This window comes from Python bivittatus, unplaced genomic scaffold (genome assembly GCF_059951505.1).
Source record: "Python bivittatus isolate LINGU-HERP-01145 unplaced genomic scaffold, Pbiv_v1 ctg000340_np1212, whole genome shotgun sequence".
NCBI lineage: Eukaryota > Metazoa > Chordata > Lepidosauria > Squamata > Pythonidae > Python > Python bivittatus.
In genome coordinates, this window is record NW_028277056.1 from 12,670,575 (window position 1) to 12,690,196 (window position 19,622).

Below are 19,622 nucleotides of genomic sequence, written 5' to 3' on the forward strand. Positions count from 1 at the left end.
TGCAATCACGTAAAGAGTGCAGTGCTTCTAAGAAGCTACGAGGTGAACACCGTAAGGTTTTGTCTGAGCAGGAGAAGTGAGCTGAACTTACAATTCTTACAGATCAGCTGCAAGACTTGCCTTGGGATCTGCCAGTAGACTCCAGTCACATATGGCACATTATGGCTGGTATTTGAACTGGGTGACATCTTAATTGAGTTGTCCCAAGCTGTATGGTTTGGGTCTGGGACAGCCTGCCCTAGACACTTTGGGAGCACTGCAGCCTCACCCAAATACAATAGTTATTATTTTCTTAGCTGACAACATTTACTGAAGTATACTTCTGTGTATACTTTACTAAAAATACTGATGGGACTACCACAGCTCATAACCGAGTTGAGCTGTTTATTCGCAACATAGGAGCAAATGTAGTTCCTTAAAGCACAGATCATACAAAATGCCACAAATGCTTGTCCTGAATACCCTTTGCAAGCTAGACAGCTTCATGCTACAAATAACAGATAAAGTATTTCCAAGAATAGAAACAGGATTATGCATAACCTCATCAGATAGATTTTATTTATTTATACTCAGATATTCACAGCCATGTGAATATCATCTACAGTGTAACCTTGAGGCAAAAGCAAGAGTTGGGTATCCTGGAGTAGCTAGTAAGGTGTTTCTATGGCAGCACCACCTGGAGCAAGATGGCACTGTTAAAATATGGGTACCCATTTTAGCAATTCTTCCCAAATTATTAATAGGTTTATGTGACAGTAAGTTAATTAAAATACAGGTAGCCCCGGGTTAACGGGTTTACGGACGACCCTTAGTTAAGTTTACGGACCAGTTTACGGACGACCCATAGTTAAGAACGGAACCTACTGTAGCAAAATTTGAGTTAAATACACCATAGTTCGAGTTCATTACACAATACTACTTATACAGTATTGTACAGTAATACTGTTCGAGCTTACATACAAATTCGACTTAAGGACAGACCTTGGGAATGGAACTCGTTTGTAAACTGGGGAGTACTTGCATTGGAATCTTACCAATTTGTGGAGAGAGAGAGAGAAAGTACATAAGAGCAGTTTGAATTTAAGCAGGGCATTCATACTTAAACACATGTATTTATTGCTTTTTTACAGTAAAAAGATAGGCAAAGGAGATCACAATAAACCTTCACTTGTCATAGTTAATGGTTGGAAAATGGTAACAGAAAATTATAGTAAATTTAAATTGTGCACAGTTGAATAACACCAAATAAATATAATATTTGAAATTACAGGCAAAGACAAAAACCCAGCTTAACAAGGCAAAAACAAAATAATAAAGGTGATCTGCACAGTTGTCTTTACATACTACCTGAGGGTGCAACAGCACAAATACTGTTCAGAGGAAGTGGGGACTAGTTTACAGTTGGTTCAGAGGAGGCTGGAAGCAACAGAGGAAAATGGGGGAATCCTATGCAAATGTTGGAAGCCGTTGTGCCATCCTACTCTTCTCTGGCAGTGACCCACTTAGATTATTCTGTCCAATTCTGGGACAGGTTAAAAATGGCACTGACTAGTTGGAGTAAGTTTAGATGAGAGCTGGCAAGATAGTGATGGGGAACCGGGTCTTCCGAAGAACAGCTAAGGGAACTGGGTACGTTAGAAGACTGAGGTGAGATAGATTAGCCATCTTCAGACATCTAATTGGCTGTCATGCAGAGCTGGAAGTTGGCTTGTTCTCTCTGGCCCTGGAGGTTGGACCAGAGCAAATAGGTTGAAACTAGAGAGAAGCAGACTCAGGTCAGATATTGGGAGGGATTTCCCGACTGTAAGACCTGTTAAGCAGTGGGATAAGTTGCCTCATAAAGTACTATGTTCCTCTTCCGTGGAAATCTTCAAACAGAGGCTAAATTACCATCTGTTTGAAACAGTATAGAAGATTCGGCACTAAGCAGAAATTTTGATTAGAGGACTCGTGATCATCCATCCAGCCCAAGTCTTGATTCTATGAGCTGAAGTCTAACATATCTGCAGGCCACCAAGTTCAGAAAAGCTGTCTTGTGACATGGTTGATCTTTTTTTTTGGTGATCTCACGTGTTGTTTTCCTTGTCATTTGTTTTTGCAGAAGAGAGGAAAATTAAGGGAAAAAATGTCTAGGTGTTTGTTCCTCCCTGTGGAGCAGGACTGTCTGTCATCAATTTAGTGAAAATGTACTGATCCTTAACTCCCCTGAAGAGTTCTTTATCAGTATCCTGAGGACCCCAAATAACTGTTGCCTGTAGAATGAGCAGGCAGAAGTTCCTCATGCAATAACTCATCCTGGGGCATCTGAGCTATTTGGGAATGCTTGGCCACAGCTGAAGTTCAGTGAATTCTTTCCCATCCGATGACTCGGAGCCAAGTTCACATGAATGGGCAAAGCTAAATAAAGCACAGCAATGTCTCTCCCCCACCCCCCCGCATTGATGTTGATATTAGCAAAGCCTTGTTGGAATCAATGGCAGCTATGTCGTTTCAGGTCTACTTACAAGCTTTGTCTAATGTAGCTTTCCCACAACTGTGGACCACATTATACCTGTTTGGTGCACGGAGGTGTGCATGTGCAGCTCGCACACATCCATTTTGCCTGGTGTCACTACTCAAATGGGGGCTTATCCTTAATCACTTGCTAATTTTTTTAAACTTAAGAATGTTGACAATGTATCTCTTATGTTTTCATGTTATTATTTACAATTTCATGTTAGGACTAATGAGGGCTCAAATGTGAAAAGTTACCAGGACCTTCTGGATGTCTGCATGTATGTATGTGTGAGTATATGTGTTAGGTGGAGAGCCGGTTTGGTATAGTGATGGTGCTGGCCTGGAAACCGGGAGACTAGTTCTAGTTCTAGTTCTAGTTCTAGTTCCCGCCTTAGGCACGAAAGCTGATTGGGTGACTTTGGGCCAGTCACTTTCTCACCCCAACCCACCTCACAGTGCTGTGGTGGTGGTGAAAATAGGAAGTAGGAATGTTATGTACACCATCTTGAGTGATGCAAATAAAGGCAGGATATAAATCTCATAATAATTATAATCCTGGTGAGTTTGTAAAAGGCTGCTCCCTATATGGCTCTGCCAGAGATCAGATCTAAACATCTCCAGATGTCCATACGCTATCTTTGCTCCAAATTCTCCACACCTTGTTTTACCACAATATTTAGTAAGGCAGGCACACAGTGCTGCAAAATAAATGTGTGGGCCCAGAGATACTCTTTAGATGGTATAGGTGACTCAACCTTCAACAGATCTGTCCTATCTATGAGGCTGTCAGCTGAATGTTTAAGGAAGGAGATCATGTTGAGTCAAATCTCAGCTTTGGTTTATAGCTGTCTGTGCCCGGGTGTGTCTCTGAGCTTGCTTCCTGCTGCTTCCCCCACCTCCCAAATTATTTGTTCTTCTGGCAGGTGATTTATAGAGCCACTGCTTGATCCCCAATTCAGCAGTGGAAGTTGCAGGGGCTTCTGTGAAATATTTGCTACATGCAGAAGAAACAAGCAAGGGTTACATTTTAGCCTTTGAGCTGAAAAACAGCTTGGCTCTTCAGCAGTGCAAGAAGCTGCAATGCAAATGGGTAAAAGAAACCATTTCCTTTGCTTAGGATTCTCCCTCATAATTTATTTAACTTTAAGGTGTGTGTGTGTGTGTGTGTGTGAGAGAGAGAGAGAGAGAGAGAGAGAGAGTGAAGCTGCAGCCAATAGTTTATGCTGTGGCTGGTCAAATAACAGAGAGCTATTCCAGAAACCATAGCTGAAGTCCACACATCTTAAAGTTGCCAAGTTTGAAGAAAAAACACTGCTTTAATTATACTTAAAATTCTATACAGCCCTCAGTATGAGGATGAAAGACTAGCCAATATTGGACTTAATGGCTCAACTGAGGGTTTGAACCTTGATCTCCCTGCTTAGTTGGAAATGCTTCTGCTACACCATGCTGGCAAATATTCAGGAGGTTATTTTAAGACATATGGACTTCTGCTGCCTTTTTCCTCTCCCAACCCCCTGGTGAGGTGGTTAAATGATGGAGATCAGAGAACTTCCATGGCAAAGGGGAGGATTTGATGTATGGTAGCCTTAGTTTAGGCACTGTAGACACTACTGGGAGTTTACCCATCATCTGTATTCTCTTAGAAAGTTTATATTTGAGGCCCAGAGCCATAATTAGAAATAAAGATAATGATGGACACCAGCAGTTGCTTTGCAGCATGGAGCCTAGTATGTATTTTTATTTATTTAAATTTATTAGCCGCCCAACTCCAATGGACTCTGGGCGGCGTACAAACTAGAAGAACTGTAAATACTTAAGACTCCTGAGCACTAATTTGGGGACTGCAACCCCAGAATCTGTGAGTTTTTTTCTGAAGGATCTGGCCTTGTCCTTGTCACCCTTCTAGACAAAGAGTACTTGAAGGAGAAGGAGAAGCTAGAAATGGACTTGACAGCCATGCGCTTGACCAATGAGGAGCAGCGAAGACACATCGAAATCCTGGACCAGGCTCTGAACAGTGCACAAGCCAAAGTCATCAAACTAGAAGCAGAGGTGAGATGTTAAATTATCTCTCATAAACAGTCACTTGTTTTCCTTCCTTGGGATTGGTGTGGGTGGACAGATTCTCCCATTGGTGTTAAGGATGGTGGGGTTGGCTTCCAATCCAAACATCAGCATTAAAGGAGATATTTGTCTCAGGACCACAGCAACACTTCTGTGCTGTCTGGAATATTTTAACTGAAGAGCCCCAGATGTTTTAATCGTGCTTTTCAAGGCCGTTTCTCAAATTCCTTTATTATTTTGGTTGTCCTTTGGGTTGCCTTTTTCTGCGTCTTTCTGAGTTTGTTCTGAGATGCAATAATTGGACTGTGCACAGTTTTTTTAAGAATAGTCACAGTTGGACTTGGTCATATCTTCCAATCTGCAAATATATCTTCTCAGCATGTATTACTGTGGCTACAGTAACCCAAAACATAAGGGGAGCCAGGCAGCTAAGAACCCAGAAAGCATGAAGAGCATCTGCTGCTTCAATTTCCAAATTGTATCTTTTATTTCAAATTTAGGGTAATCCTTTATCCAGTAACATTAAAATTAACCAGAACTAAAAGGAAAAACATCAGTATAGGTAGTCCTCAACTTACAACCATTCATTTAATGACCGTTCAGAGTTACGACGGTGCTGAAAAAAGTGACTTACAACTAGTCCTCACACTTATGACTGTCGCAGTGTCCCCACAGTCACGTGATCAAAATTTGGGTGCTTGGCAACCGGTGTGCATTTACCACAGTGGGTCATGTCATCACCATTTGCAACCTTCCCAGGGGGCTTATTGAACAATCTAAAGTTGACTTCCCAGATCTCAGGACTACCTTTACCATTTTGTTACCACTGACATGCACCATGGCCAGAATAACTCCACTTGTGGCAGGATATCTACAACCTTTGTACTAGGTAGCCACATTCCCCTTGTGGTCATCATGCCCATTATAATCTCATCTTCATATATCTCTAATGGTTGAATTGCCCACTTTCCTGAGCTGATCATCCCGCAGACATGTATCTTGGTGAAAGAAATATCTTTATTCTCCAAAGAATGTACTTGATCTGTGAGATAATTTCTTTCATCCTTTGACTGATGTTGTCCTCTGAAACCATCAGATGATCTGTCACCCTGGAACACACCTATCATATCTTTAAAGGTCTCATCCCCTAATCTCTCTTCCTTTTTCAGCTTCTTTAGACCACCTACTTAACCAAGACAAAACTCCCTATTCCTTGGGATTCATTATACTGAGCACACCTCTGTAACTGTCTAACATGCTTATGATACTCTGTGAAATATATATAATATGTTACAGCTTTTAGTTATTATATTATGGTACATTACATTAAAATCCACAATAGGTTATACAGCCCTTACACAGCCCTAGAGTTTTCTGTGCTGTATTTTATTTATTCATGTTTACCTGGATTTAAGTTACTTTTTATCAACAGTGGAGAAAGGTCTTACTGCCATTAGACCCCTGTTTCTAAAATTACCTGTCATCTTATTCTGTGGGGTTGCATTGAATTTTATGAATTAAATGAATCCCATAGAATTCAAGAATTCACTGAATGTTATGGATTACATTGACCACTTCCTGGTGGTCAACATAACTGTCATCTTAGTTCACTGTTATCTTGAACATTTATCACTGGACAACCTTTTCACCTTCCTAGACTTGAACTCCATTCTGGGTCTATCCTCTCTTCTCCATTAATCTCCATGGATAATCTCCATGTTTGCTGGTCTCTCATTCTGAATCACAAGTTCCCAAGTATTGGCAAGCTGCTGTATTAGTACTAATACTGTTTCTTTTTAAATAGTTTTGTATCATATAAAAACTCCATATAAAGTGTTTTAGCTAATGACCTGATGCCCAACTTGTTCATGACGAGAAGTTGACGTTTGTTCTACCAGAACTAGTTTCCTGGTCCTTTGGAGGTAGCTAGAACAAACAGTCAGACCCTCCAAGTAGACTAGGCACAGATATTATCACACATGGTTTGCTGAATGGATGACGACTGGCCAGCTAATCCATAAACCAAGTTCAGAGTTTAGCACAGCAGCTGTGTAACTGCAGTAACCACAACTACTATATATTCAAAAACGTTTTACAGTTAGAAAGGAAAATATCCTTATCTAGGTTTCCATTGTTTCAGAGATTACATAGAACAATCATTTTAATTTACATCCTGGATGGAGCAGGAGAGCAGAGAGAGCTTTCAGAAGGATTGAGAGACTTAAGTTACAATATACAAGTTGGAAAGGAGCACCAGACTTCCCCCTCCTTTTTCCCCCTTTCATGAATATACACAGACTAAAGTTCAGTTGTGAATTGGTTGCTGTTGCTATTTCAGCAAAGCCATGGTTTATGAGCCTCAGTGGCTTGAAAATAATGAACAATAAACAAACCACATTGTGGTTTAGCATGGGATGAACCAATTCCAAAATCTCCAAGCCATTTTGAACCCAAAGCCAACTCTTTCTCTCTTTTTCCCACATACACATGCAGTCTTGTCTATTTCTCCCAGGTAAAGTTTATTTTTTGCTGCTTTCATTTCCTTGCTCTGGATTGCACTGACAGGTGGGTTGGCCACAGACTACTCTGCTTTGAAGGGAATGAGATCTCAGTTGTTGAAGGCATTTCCTTAGAGACAGAATGATTCCTGTTAGGGATGCTGAGGTGCCCTTCCTGTATTGAATTAGAGGTCAGATGAAGTGACTCCCGTCCCTGAGGTTCTGTGATTCTGCCTTCAGCTACGGAAGAAGCAAGCACATGTTGAGAAGGTAGAGAAGCTCCAGCAGGCCTTGACCCAACTTCAGGCAGCCTATGAGAAACGAGAGCAGATGGAGCATCGGCTGCGCACCAGGCTGGAAAGAGAGTTGGAATCTCTCAGGCTGCAACAGGTAAGAAATTGGTGGCAGAATTTTGATCTCCTGGAGTGACTTAAGGTGCTCCCAGATCAAAGCCCAGAATTGACTTTGTGTTGGTAATAGTCTGCTTCCATCTCAGACTCAGGTGGGATCTTCTTATTTTCCTAGATTGCTTTGGAATGGTCTCTCTCTCTCTGGGTATGTGTGTAAAATAAACACTCTTGAATCCTACTCAACTTTTGGCGACTGTTTTCTTGACAATGCTATGGAAGTGGTTTTCCATTGTTTTCTTTCAGGAAGTTTTTTTTTTCAATTTCCCTAGAATTCCTAGGAGATTTCCCATCTAATTATTAACCAAGGCCAGTCCTGCTTAGCTTCTAAGATCAACCAAGGCCAACTAGACATTGCCATCTGCAATGGTAAATATTTTAAAGACACCCACAATAAATGAACTAAACTGGCTATATGTAGCAATAGCTCTAACCAAGCTCATTGAGATCTTTGAATTTGCATAAAACTAAGTGAGTTTAAACCACTTGTGTTCCAAGTGACATCTGGACAACCCATTAAGCTCAAGTGCACTTTGAAAATGCAGCAGTTGGTTTCAGGCATTCAATGTTTTTGGCAAGCATTCAAGGTTGTACCAATCTAATCTTGTAGATTGCATTTCATTCACCAGTTCTTTTAAAGTACAACATTTGGGGTCTTTAAAGGAGCAAGTAATTGCCATCTTTTAAGGTGTTCTTTAGACAATCAGTGATAGAAATGTTCAGATGTACTCTGTTGATTTAGAACTAACACTCTAAATTATTTAAAAAAAAACATAGGTCTGCCTCTTTTTGTTGGCTTCTATTAATCCACAGGCCAGAAAACTGTCTCCTGAGTTTAACATAATTTGAGATAATCTAACAGAATTCAGCCAATTCTGCCAAACTTGGCATGAGTGAAGAGCTTTTGATTTAATTAATTGGCTTTCTGAGAATTACTTTTTAGGAACCTAGTTGTCACCTGCCAAATGCTTAGGGTTGTTTTCATGCAGAGATTGATACTTATGAACAGATGATATCCTGGTGAAACATTATCATAGCTTGGAAAATTATATGGAAGATCAGTTTCTTCTTTGTATCAAGGAAAACTATTCTGGATGACTATTGTTGGGAGATATATTTACATTGATATTAATGAGTTGGGGGAATGGGGTGCCTGAAAACAACCATGGTTTGCTGTTATCAGTAGCATAAGCTTCAGGGTTGTGCATTCCCCAGTCCTCTTCCCATCTTCCACATGCTAGAAGAGAGTATGGTGGTGCTTTGCAGTTCTGTTTGAAGCTAGCAGATTATATATTTTTGCAGGCTATCAGTTGCCTACAAAGATAATTGGTGGAGTCAAATTGTGGTTTGGGATCTTGGCTGATAAAACATGCTGTAAATGTAATTTGCTGGAGTCAAACTAAACCCTGGTTCGTCAGAAACAAGGAGATGAGAGAGGACAGATTGCACAGATGTACCTTGTATCTGAGTTTGCAGTTGGAGATCACTGCTTGCTGTCCCACCTGAATATAATCTGTTCTTTCTCTGAAAATGACTAGGGTTGGTTTGCTTTCCAGAAGAAGAATTTATATGCTGCCTGACTCCCAGCGGCTCTGGGTGGTTAGTCTTATCAGCAGGACCCTAAATGGATAAAGCTGAAAGAACATTCAAACTGAACTACATTTTGACTTTGGCACCATTATCACATCTGATATCTTGTAATTGGGTCACCTCTTACCTAGCATAAGTTGAGTACAAACGTGATTGTTCATAGCTTCTTTAAGGAGAGGCTTAGAATGGTGTTTCTACTTTGACTTTGAAAGCAGCTTTGTGGTAGTTATTGCATCATGGGAAATGTATCTCTTAAAATGCATTAGCTGCATGATTTTTGCCCATGTTCAGAATCCTTCCATGAACTACCCCGGAAGCCTCAATAGGCCCCTGCTGCAATTGGATGAAATTGCATTGTTAATAATCTTGGTATAAGTCTGTAGACAAAGGGCTATTTTAGTATACAACATAGGGTGAGGAATGACTTCCAAGACTAATTATCCATTTTAAAAAAAAAAACATTAATAATGTGATTTTCATCAAACTAAGTCAGGGCTAAGCCCACCGAAAGCAATAAAATATGACTTTATTGCAATTGTTATAGGAAACTGTGTATACCTACTGTGGAGTAAATAATAATAAGCATATTCTTTACAGAGCGGTAGAACCAATTATTTAGAGAAATTGTGGGTTCTCCTTTGCTGGATATGACCAGTGACTAGACAGCCATCTGTCAGGAATGCTTTAATTTATATTTCTGCATTGAGTGAAGCATTGAAGTTATTGGCCAAAATGGCTTCTTCCAACTCTGTGATTCTATGATATGCTACTTGAATTCAATGGGGCATACTTCAAGGAGATATGGCACTATTGGTCATGGCTATCTTTGATTGGATGAGGGCCAGTGGTCAAGTTATTATTTCAGCTTTTACACTGCCCACTGATACACATCTCTGTATTCTCTGTATAAGAGTATGGCAGTTAAAACAAAATTCCAGTGGCCATACCAGAAGAAAAAGGCCACAGTTTCCTTACATTCAACCTCAGTGTATACCCCAAACACTTAGCCCGGTGCCTGTGGAATGAGCCAGATCTTCAGTGCTTTCTTGAAGGCACACAGGATCAGGGTTGTTCAGACCTTGGGGGGAATGCCCCCAAGGGCCAGGTACAGTGACAGAGCAGGTACCCTTCCTGGGTTCCCTAAGGTGACATTGTTTGATAAACGGGACCTGAAGCATGCCAACCTTGTCGGAACTTTCCACACAGGCAGATACAATGGGATACTGATGGACTCATAACTATCCAGGCCTTATACCATGCAGAGCTTTGTAGATGACATCAGCACCTTGACTTGCATCCAGAAGCTTACTGGTAACCAGTGCAGCTTGTGTAGCAGTATGGGCATAGCCAGGCATGCCCAGAACTACCTGCACTGCTGCATTCTGGACCAGTTATAGCTTCAGTGTGATCTTCAAGAGCAGCCTCATGTAGATCACATTATAGTAATCCACATGCATGGTGACTCAGGCCCAAGTCACTGTCAGTAAGGCCTCCTGATCCAAGAAAGGGCACAGTTAGTGCACCAGCCAAATCTGTGCAAAAGCCTTCATGCTCCCAGCTGCCACTTGCTTCTGAAGTCCAGAAAAAAGCTCAGATTGTACACTAGCTTTGTCTTGGGAAGCACCACCCCATCCAGTCCTTGGTAAATCCCTGGAACTGGATGGTCCATGCTCCTACACCCACTTTAGCCTGTTTCTCTTCATTCAGTTGAGCTTCAGCCTGTTTCTCTTCATCCAGACCCCAGCAGGCTCCAGAGGCAATGACAGCCCTTCGACTTCATCACTTGGTTGGCTGAGGGTCAAGGTTGGCTGGGCTGAGGATGTAGAGTTTGCCATATTCCGTCAAATGCTATTAATATGTCGAGATCTGGAAAGACCGTGCAATAATGGAAACCCTTTCCCCATGGGAGGCCAATTTTGAGCCTGCTGTTGAACTACTATTTATGTACTTTGGCGGGCTTCATTCCAAAAGCCAGAAATACTTTCCCGCAGGCTGTTTTTCAGGTTATATGTAACTCTGCTTTCTTTTCCTTGTGTAATTGGCTGGAGACCCGCCTTTATAATTCAGCGAAGTATACTCAGTGAAAAAATACCTACTGTATGCGTGCCAGAAGTGTAGCGAAATCTCCTTAGGGGCATCTTGATAGGTATAACTTTACATGGGAAAAAGAAAAAAATCAGTGTGAGCAACTGAATTTTGTGTCTTGCGTATCTTTTAATTTTCTGATTGTGCTGACCCTGCCAGTGCATATTGATTAATTTCTTAGAGCTTTCTACCAGCTGAAGAATTGTCAGTTGGCAAAATATCTGGTTTTCCAATCTAGTTCTGCCATTAAGGGAAGGGAGGCAGCTATCAGAAGTGGGGAACAAAAGCAAGAGCTGATCTTTGTGTGCTGTGCGGCCTGTCCTGCTTCATCAAAACTCCTGGCTGCTCTCAGCTTCCCTGGAGGACATTTTCTTGAAAGCCAGCTACCAGCACAGTCAGTTTTTATAAATGGAAAGATGCAAGGTGGTGTGGAGGTAGGAGTGGCAGTGGACTTTTGCCCACTGAAAATTGGCTTAGTCCCAAAGTCTTCATCAGTAATGAAGTCTAGACTTGCAATCAAAACAAGTATGTTATTGCTTTCTCCTTGACTCTCAACCTTCCCAAACTTGCCTGTTTCTCCTGCATTGAATTTTCAATTTCATTCTCCACTGGGGAGAGATCTCTCTTTTTGGACTTCAATCAATCAATCAATCAATCAATCAATCAATCAATCAATCAACCAATGTTTTGCCAAGATAGTAAAGTCTCACTTAAGTCAAGCTTCATTCCTGGTGACTTTATGGAACCCACGGTGTTTTCTTAGGAGCAGCGTGGAAGTGGTTTGCAATCACTTTCCTCCAGGATGTTTTTCAACTTACCCATCTAGCCTGCCACCATAGGATTTCCTCGCAGTCTCCCATCCCAACACTACAGCTCCAGATCTCCTTTAACTTTCTCAAAATCAGTAAAGGTCACAATATTATTGTGCCATATTTTGCTTATTATTGGAAATATGGCAAATATTATTTTTTTAAAACAACAACAACCCCAAACAGCTTGCAGCTCCAGCTCCAAACATGATCTGGAGAAGCCCTGGAGGTTGCAAGATGTGGAGAGGATACATGCATTCTCTGGATGTAGATGCAGTAATAGTAGAAAGAAATTGAGAGAGGCAAAATGGGGGCAAAATAATGTATCTGGGTTTTGGGACAGAGCTCATAAAAATATGTCTTTCATTATGTAAGCACAGGGAGTGGGTAGATTGAGAGAATGAGTTTTTAGTTTGGGAGAGAAGGATGTTTGGTTGAAAAGGGCAATTTAAGCCTTTCTCCCAAAGTAAGAGGACTTCCTGATCGTGTAATAACAAAGTTAGATTCTGTTTGGATGTGAGGAGAAAGAATGGCTCCCAGTCTAATAAGCTGTGCTGAGTTCAGTCACCAGTTGCATCTTTTATATATGGTGACCATGTGCATCCTTTACATGTACAGGTGAAACTCAAAAAATTAGAATATCGTGCAAATGTTCATTTATGTCAGTAAGGCAACTCAAAAGGTGAAACCAATATATGAGATAGACGCATTACATGCAAAGCGAGATATGTCAAGCCTTACTTTGGTATAATTGTGATGATTATGGCGTACAGCTTATGAAAACCCCAAATTCACAAACTCAGAAAATTAGAATATTACATGACATCAATAACACAAGGATTGGAAATAGAACAATATCGGACCTCTGCAAAGTATAAGCATGCATATGTACTCAGTACTTGGTTTGGGCCCCTTTTGCAGCAATGACTGCCGCAATGCGGCATGGCATGGATGCTATCAGCCTGTGGCACTGCTGAGGTGTTATGGAAGACCAGGATGCTTCAATAGCGGCCTTCAGCTCCACTGCATTGTTCGGTCTCATGTCCCTCATCTTTCTCTTGGCAATGCCCCATAGATTCTCTATGGGGTTCAGGTCAGGCGAGTTTGCTGGCCAATCAAGCACAGTAATCCCATGGTCATTGAACCAGGTTTTGGTACTTTTGGCAGTGTGGGCAGGTGCCAAGTCCTGCTGGAAAATGATGTCAGCATCCCCATAAAGCTCGTCTGCGGAAGGAAGCGTGAAGTGCTCCAAAACCTCCTGGTAGACGGCTGCGTTGACCCTGGACTTAATGAAGCACAGTGTACCAACACCAGCAGATGACATGGCTCCCCAAATCAACACAGACTGTGGAAACTTCCCACTGGACTTCAAGCATCGTGCATTGTGTGCCTCTTCATTCTTCCTCCAGACTCTGGGTCCTTGGTTCCCAAATGAGATGCAAAAGTTGCTCTCATCAGAAAAGAGGACTTTGGACCACTGGGCAACAGACCAGTTCTTTTTTTCTGTAGCCCAGGTAAGACGCTTCTGACGTTTGTTGTCCAGGAGCGGCTTGACAAGAGGAATATGACATTTGAAGCCCATGTCCAGGATCCGTCTGTGTGTGATGGCTCTTGATAAACTAACTCCAGCCTCAGTCCACTCCTTGTGAAAGTCCCCAACACTTTTGAATGGCCTTTTCCTGACAATCCTCTCCAGGCTGCGGTCATCCCTTCTGCTTGTGTACCTTTTTCTACCACACTTTTCCCTTCCACATAACCTTCTATTGATGTGCTTTGATACAGCACTTTGGGAACATCCAACTTCTTTTGCAATTACCTTTTGGGGCTCTCCCTCCTTATGGAGGGTGTCAATGATGGTTTTCTGCACAACTGTCAGGTCAGCAGTCTTTCCCATGCTTGTGATTCCTACTGAACCAGCCTGAGAGACCATTTAAAGGCTCAGGAACCTCTTGCAGGTGTTATGGATTCATTAGCTGATTAGAGTGGGACACTTTGAGCCTAGAATATTGAACCTTTTCACACTATTCTAATTTTCTGAGATTGTGAATTTGGGGTTTTCATAAGCTGTATGCCATAATCATCACAATTATACCAAAGTAAGGCTTGACATATCTCGCTTTGCATGTAATGTGTCTATATCATATATTGGTTTCACCTTTCGAGTTCCCTTACTGACATAAATGAACATTTGCACGATATTCTAATTTTTTGAGTTTCACCTGTATTTCATTGCTTAAATATGTCTAAATATATTTTTCTCTTTTGTTGTTGTTTACATGGTCCATTTATATTATGCCAGCTGAGAAGAATAATTCAAGTATCTCCTGAAATAGATGTAGCCTAATGGAAACTTCTGGTTGTTATATATAGAAAGGTGAAATCTAAACTGAAATACATAATACATCCATAAGTCCATCAGTGGTGAATTCTTGGTTGTTTTAGTGAGGGACACAAAGCCAGTCCAGATGGATTTGTGAGCTTTTTGCATGTTAAATTTATACTAAAAATGGTTTAATAGTATCCTCCTTTATTTCAGAAACAAGGGAAATATCAAGCAGCCCCTGTGCCAGAGTACAACGTCCCAGCCTTAATGGAGTTAGTGCGGGAGAAGGATGAGAGGATTCTGGCTTTAGAAGCCGACATGACCAAGTGGGAACAGAAGTACCTTGAAGAGAGCACAATCCGACACTTTGCCATGAATGCTGCAGCCACAGCGGCAACAGAAAAGTAGAATATTTATTTATTTATCTATCAATCAATCAATCGCATTTATATAGATGGTAGAATGATAGACTTTTCAGTATTCCACTGATGTTGGGTGAAGCTCAAGACCTTTTGAGGTCTTTTTAAAACTTACTAGAGCTTTAAAAAGACCTCACTTCTCCCATGTACACATCACATCTCATGGGAGATTTTGAGAGATTTGGTTGTCTCGTATGATTAGAGATTTGTAAACACATGTATGCCTCTCCCCCTGCCCTGCCTTTTTTCTTTTTAGTTGTGATTGGTGGAAGCCATCAGGATAGCATGGCACCCATGGGCACTGCATTGCCACCCCAGGATGTAGATGGCAGAGATCCCAACAATTAATGAGTAGGCATCCACTGGGCACCAAAGGCGACTAGATGTGGTCCATGGTCTCTTTAGCAAAAGAACCAGACAGAAGACACGTGAAAGAGATTCTGTTCTGAGAGACGAGACAGCTGTTGTACCAGAAATCACTAGACTAGAGAAACAGATAGTTGGATAAGGGAAACAAACCTTCCTATGTTTTGACCAAGTCAAATAAAAGCTTTTTTGGTGTTTTCTGTTGCCAGAGATACTTTGGCCACCAACCACTCCCGCAGTGGCAGCTATAGTGAGAGTTCCCTGGAAGTCCGCATATGGCAGGAAGAAGAGGAGAAGATGCAAACCAACCGGAGGTGTCAGGACATGGAATACACGTAAGGAACAGCTGTGTAATAGCTACTGTGTGATTTGAGTGAAGATATGCAGTGCTGAGGCTCCCTGCGGTGCTTAATATGTCCAAAGAATTTTCGGCTTTTGGCATATAAGGCCCTAAACGACTTGGGAGCCAGATTCTGAACGTGCTGCATTCATGTTAGGAAACTGGTTGGTTGCCAAGAGTATTAGAAAAGGTCTTCTGTCTATACTTTGATTAAGTGTCATCTTGTGGTTACTTGTGGCCTTAGAGAAGGCCTCTTAAAGAAGAGATAGGCCTTCTTTATGGAATGCTCAATCTCTGGAAGATCCTGAACCATCTTCTCTTGCATTTGGGGGGCAATGAGTGAAGACCTATCTCTCCATTCAGGCTTTCCTGGTATTAATTCTACAGATGGATGGTTCTGTTCAGCTTTGTTTTCCTCTCTGAATATTTCTTCACACTATGTCCTTTGGTGTATTTTAATCATTTCTAAATGCTTTGATTGCTTTGAAATGTGCATTGCATAGTAAATGGTATATTAAATAAATGACACCTACACATCGTAATCAGGACGTAATGCCTCATATAACTAGCATTGTATCAGGAACAGAGTGAGCTGTACCACATTATGCCCATGTGTTTCCCACCTTCTCCCATGTACACAAGTGCTTATCTGACATCTTGTGTCCCCAACTAGCCAACCATATTTTAGACTCATAAGCCTGTGGTCATTTTATAGTTCCATGCGTTGTGTGAACTCAGAAATTTGGATTAGTTGGGTAAGCCACTGCACATTTCACCATGGATGTATGTGTCATGCAGATGCTGCTATGTCGTCCATGCAATAGGAGGAAGGTTTGATGGGGGAACTTATTCTGTAGCACATAGCCTCTGCTGTGATGCAAATTTTAAAAAGCAGGAGGCTATGTGGTCATCTATAGGACTTTCCCTCTCAGCGATGACTGCAAAGGGAGGGGGGCAGCCCAGCCTGTTCTTCTCTGCTCTTCTTCTCATGGAATGTACAACTGGATGACAAATGTCAGCCCTTCAAGATAGGCCAGATCAGGAAACAGACACCACAAGAACTACTGGAAGTATATTTTATTGCTATAGGAAATAATAACAGAATGTTGAAAGTCTCTCTCTCATTCTCTCTTATACCAAAGATAGTCAAGGAGTGGCAATCTTGAGTCTCTCAAGATCCCCTCCTGTCTTTCTGGGCTAAGCTCATGTTTTCATAACAGTTGTTGCATTCCTTTTTCAAGGCTGTCTCAGTACTCCTCTACAAGGGGACAGCTCCTTGATAGGACTATACCAATTACATGTCTTCTGTACAGAAAATATTTTGCCCATGTTGAATACATTGCAGGCTGGTCGAGATGCACAGACACATCCAAAAGGGATTAAACAAGTCCAGTAAGATTGACTTTGTAACTATGTACAAATGTGGAAGTGGTGTGTGTGTGCTTTTAATGGATACTGTAGATTAAATCAACTAAACTGATCATAGCAGGATTAAAGGGAAGCCCTAACTGGGATCAGAAGGGAGCAACATTTGAGTATAGAATGAGAAAAGTGCTTTGGTTCAAATACCTACCCGTCTCTAGCTGGGACCAGGTGGCCTCTTTAAGGTCCTATCTTTAAGTCTTGCTTCCATTTCTATAATATTATTACCTCTGTATTTAAAAATTTAATAAATTATTATTAATAATAGAATAAAGAATCTGTATGCAAAAATCATCGAGAAAGACGCCATGATCAAGGTCCTTCAGCAGCGATCCAGGAAAGATGCCAGCAAAGGAGATTCTGCAAGCTTGCGGCCTGCTCAGTCAGTGCCATCCATAGCTGCGGCTACAGGAGCGCACTCCCATCAGACCTCCCTTAATCACAGTCAGGGAGTCGAGGAGAAGAAAGAAGAAAAGTCTTGGAAAGAAAGCATTGGTGAGCTTCAGTTCACATGGGACATGAAGCGATAGTTGTTGAATAAGCCACAGTTCTGTTCAGACAACATGCTAAACCATGTATTGTGATTTGTCAACCGCAGTAGCTAGGTTCATATAAGTTGTTTAAGTCCAAATCAACTAAAGCACTATTATTCTTTAACAGAACATGTGAACCCATCCTGGGTGTGTAAGCTGGGGCATGACAAAGACAGACCAGTGCTCTCCATCTCTTAGAGCAGGGTTTCTCAATCTCGGTAACTTTAAGATGTGTGGACTTCAACTCCCAGGATTCCCCAGCCAGCAAGGCTGGCTGGGGAATCTTGGGAGTTGAAGTCCACACAAAGCTGCTGAGGTTGGGAAAAACGGTCTTAGAGGAATATGAAGGTTGCACTTCACCCATATAATGTTGCTTGATGCTCACTTTGGCTGGCTTGCTGTTCTTCCCAATTCTCCTTTATGTTTTGATGAAAATGTTTTTTGATTTACTTAGTTGACAGTTTTATGAAGCATTATTTTTAAGAAACCTGGTAAGCTACTCTATGGACCTTTGCAGTCAATGGTGAACAAGGCAATAAAGAAAGTGATATTGAAATAGGATCTTTTATTTGCCTGATATCCTGCTTCAATATTGTGTAGTGGCCAGAGATACACTGTATGGGTTCATACTTTCAACAAAATAATATACAAAGCTATGAAGGTTTAAATGGCAGGATCAGATGCACCACACTGACAGTTATGAGGGATGTATGTCTGTAAAGTATAGCTTGGGATCACACAACACCCTAAACCCTCAACCTGACTTAGCAAAACAAAATTGCTGTATTCATATAACATGCTATGCTTGAGCAAATAAATCATACTACAGTATGGCTTAACCCAATAGCCTTCTTCACACAACATGTTAAGACAATAACATAGCATGCAGAAGCATAAGATGCCAACTTTATTTAGCTTCTCTTTTGAACTCTTGTCTGCACAGTTCCCTAAGCCTCAGGTCTCTTTATATCTTGACTATCTAACTCTTTGGAACTTCTCAGCCTTTGCTACAAAGCTAATACTTTCCTAGAGTTTTACTCACTCCTGCCATATGGGCAATTTTCCCTTCCTCAAAAAGACCTGCTGGAAGCATTCCACTAGGTTTGATCCGGGAGCAGCTGGAATGCTTGTGAATATTCAGCTCCATCACATCGTTTCAGCCAGTTTGCATCACTGCAATGAGTGCAGTGTGGTAGAGAAAATGATCTGGATCCTTTCCAGCAATTCCTTTTAGGAGCCAACAATTTTCAGAAACGTCAGCATATTTAACTGGGATTGGTTGTGAGAAATACATTTTAATGAAGACAACAATGAATGATGGGCAACCTATATATTACTTGCTATATTTGTTTAGTATTGTTTACAGTATTGTCATATTTGCACAAAACAGTAAGGTTGAAACATTGAGAAGTGTGCTGGTTAGTTTCATTCCTGTGAATGAACTCCCATTTCATTCCTCCTTCAATGGATATTAGTTAGAATAACCAGGAGTGTGCCATCTATAGGAAGCTTAACAATATATTTCTGTCCTGGCTCACCATTCCTCTAAAAAAAACCAGGATCAGGAAGCCAACTAAAGTCCTCAGCTTCACATTCAAGCTTGTGAGAGTAGAAGGAAGCCAGGAATCCAAGTTTAGGCTGTTGAAGTCTCTATGGCTGACTAGCTCTTGGGGTCTGTAGTCACTCTTTTTTGTAATATTGTTTATTACTAAATAGTCAGACTCCCCAGCTATTCTAGCTTACAGTTTTGTGGACCCATGACCATTCTGTATTGAATGTAGCACCTTTGCATCAGGCTTCGTATAATTCAGTCTCTTTGCCCTTGGGGGAAGGCAAGGCAGAAATATCTTGGATATCTTGGAGTCCATGTTGTTGTTGTTGTCGTTTTCTTCAAGGTTTGCTGTTAGGAAAAGACACCCCTGAACAATCCTCCATCCCTTCGTTGACCCTCCCACCTCCCTCTTCATCCTCTACAATGTCTTCATGGCCAGTAACAATCTGCCATGCTAAAATGGGCAGCAAAGACAGTAGCACTCAGACGGACAAAGGCACGGAGCTTCTCTGGCCCAGTGCAGCTTCTTTTCCGGGTAGAGGGAAACTGAGTCACTCTTCTGGTGGCAGCCCAGCCCTGAGGCACACTACGGGCAAAAATGCTGGGGAGAAACTAGGTGAGTAATTTCAATTGCGTTGACCCCGAGAATGGGACAGGCAGGAGCTTGTGTTCGCAGAATCCAGAATTTTCCAGGGGAAAAGCAAAATAAAGCAAA

General features: G+C 41.4%; 1 protein-coding gene across 4 annotated transcripts in view; it reads left to right on the forward strand.

The window, feature by feature from the left end:
- AMOTL1 (angiomotin like 1) overlaps positions 1 to 19,622 on the forward strand; it is an 83,723-nt gene that overhangs the window by 55,325 nt on the left and 8,776 nt on the right. For all 4 annotated transcript variants that reach the window (XR_015796084.1, XM_088140590.1, XM_088140591.1 and 1 more), the window contains 6 exons: positions 4,406 to 4,551; positions 7,302 to 7,451; positions 14,489 to 14,679; positions 15,270 to 15,395; positions 17,091 to 17,317; positions 19,251 to 19,523. Coding sequence is in view for 3 of the 4 variants with exons in the window: in XM_088140590.1 (XP_087996716.1) it covers positions 4,406 to 4,551; positions 7,302 to 7,451; positions 14,489 to 14,679; positions 15,270 to 15,395; positions 17,091 to 17,317; positions 19,251 to 19,523 (1,113 nt within the window). In the remaining variant the exon portion in view is untranslated. The remainder of the gene's footprint in view (positions 1 to 4,405; positions 4,552 to 7,301; positions 7,452 to 14,488; positions 14,680 to 15,269; positions 15,396 to 17,090; positions 17,318 to 19,250; positions 19,524 to 19,622) is intronic.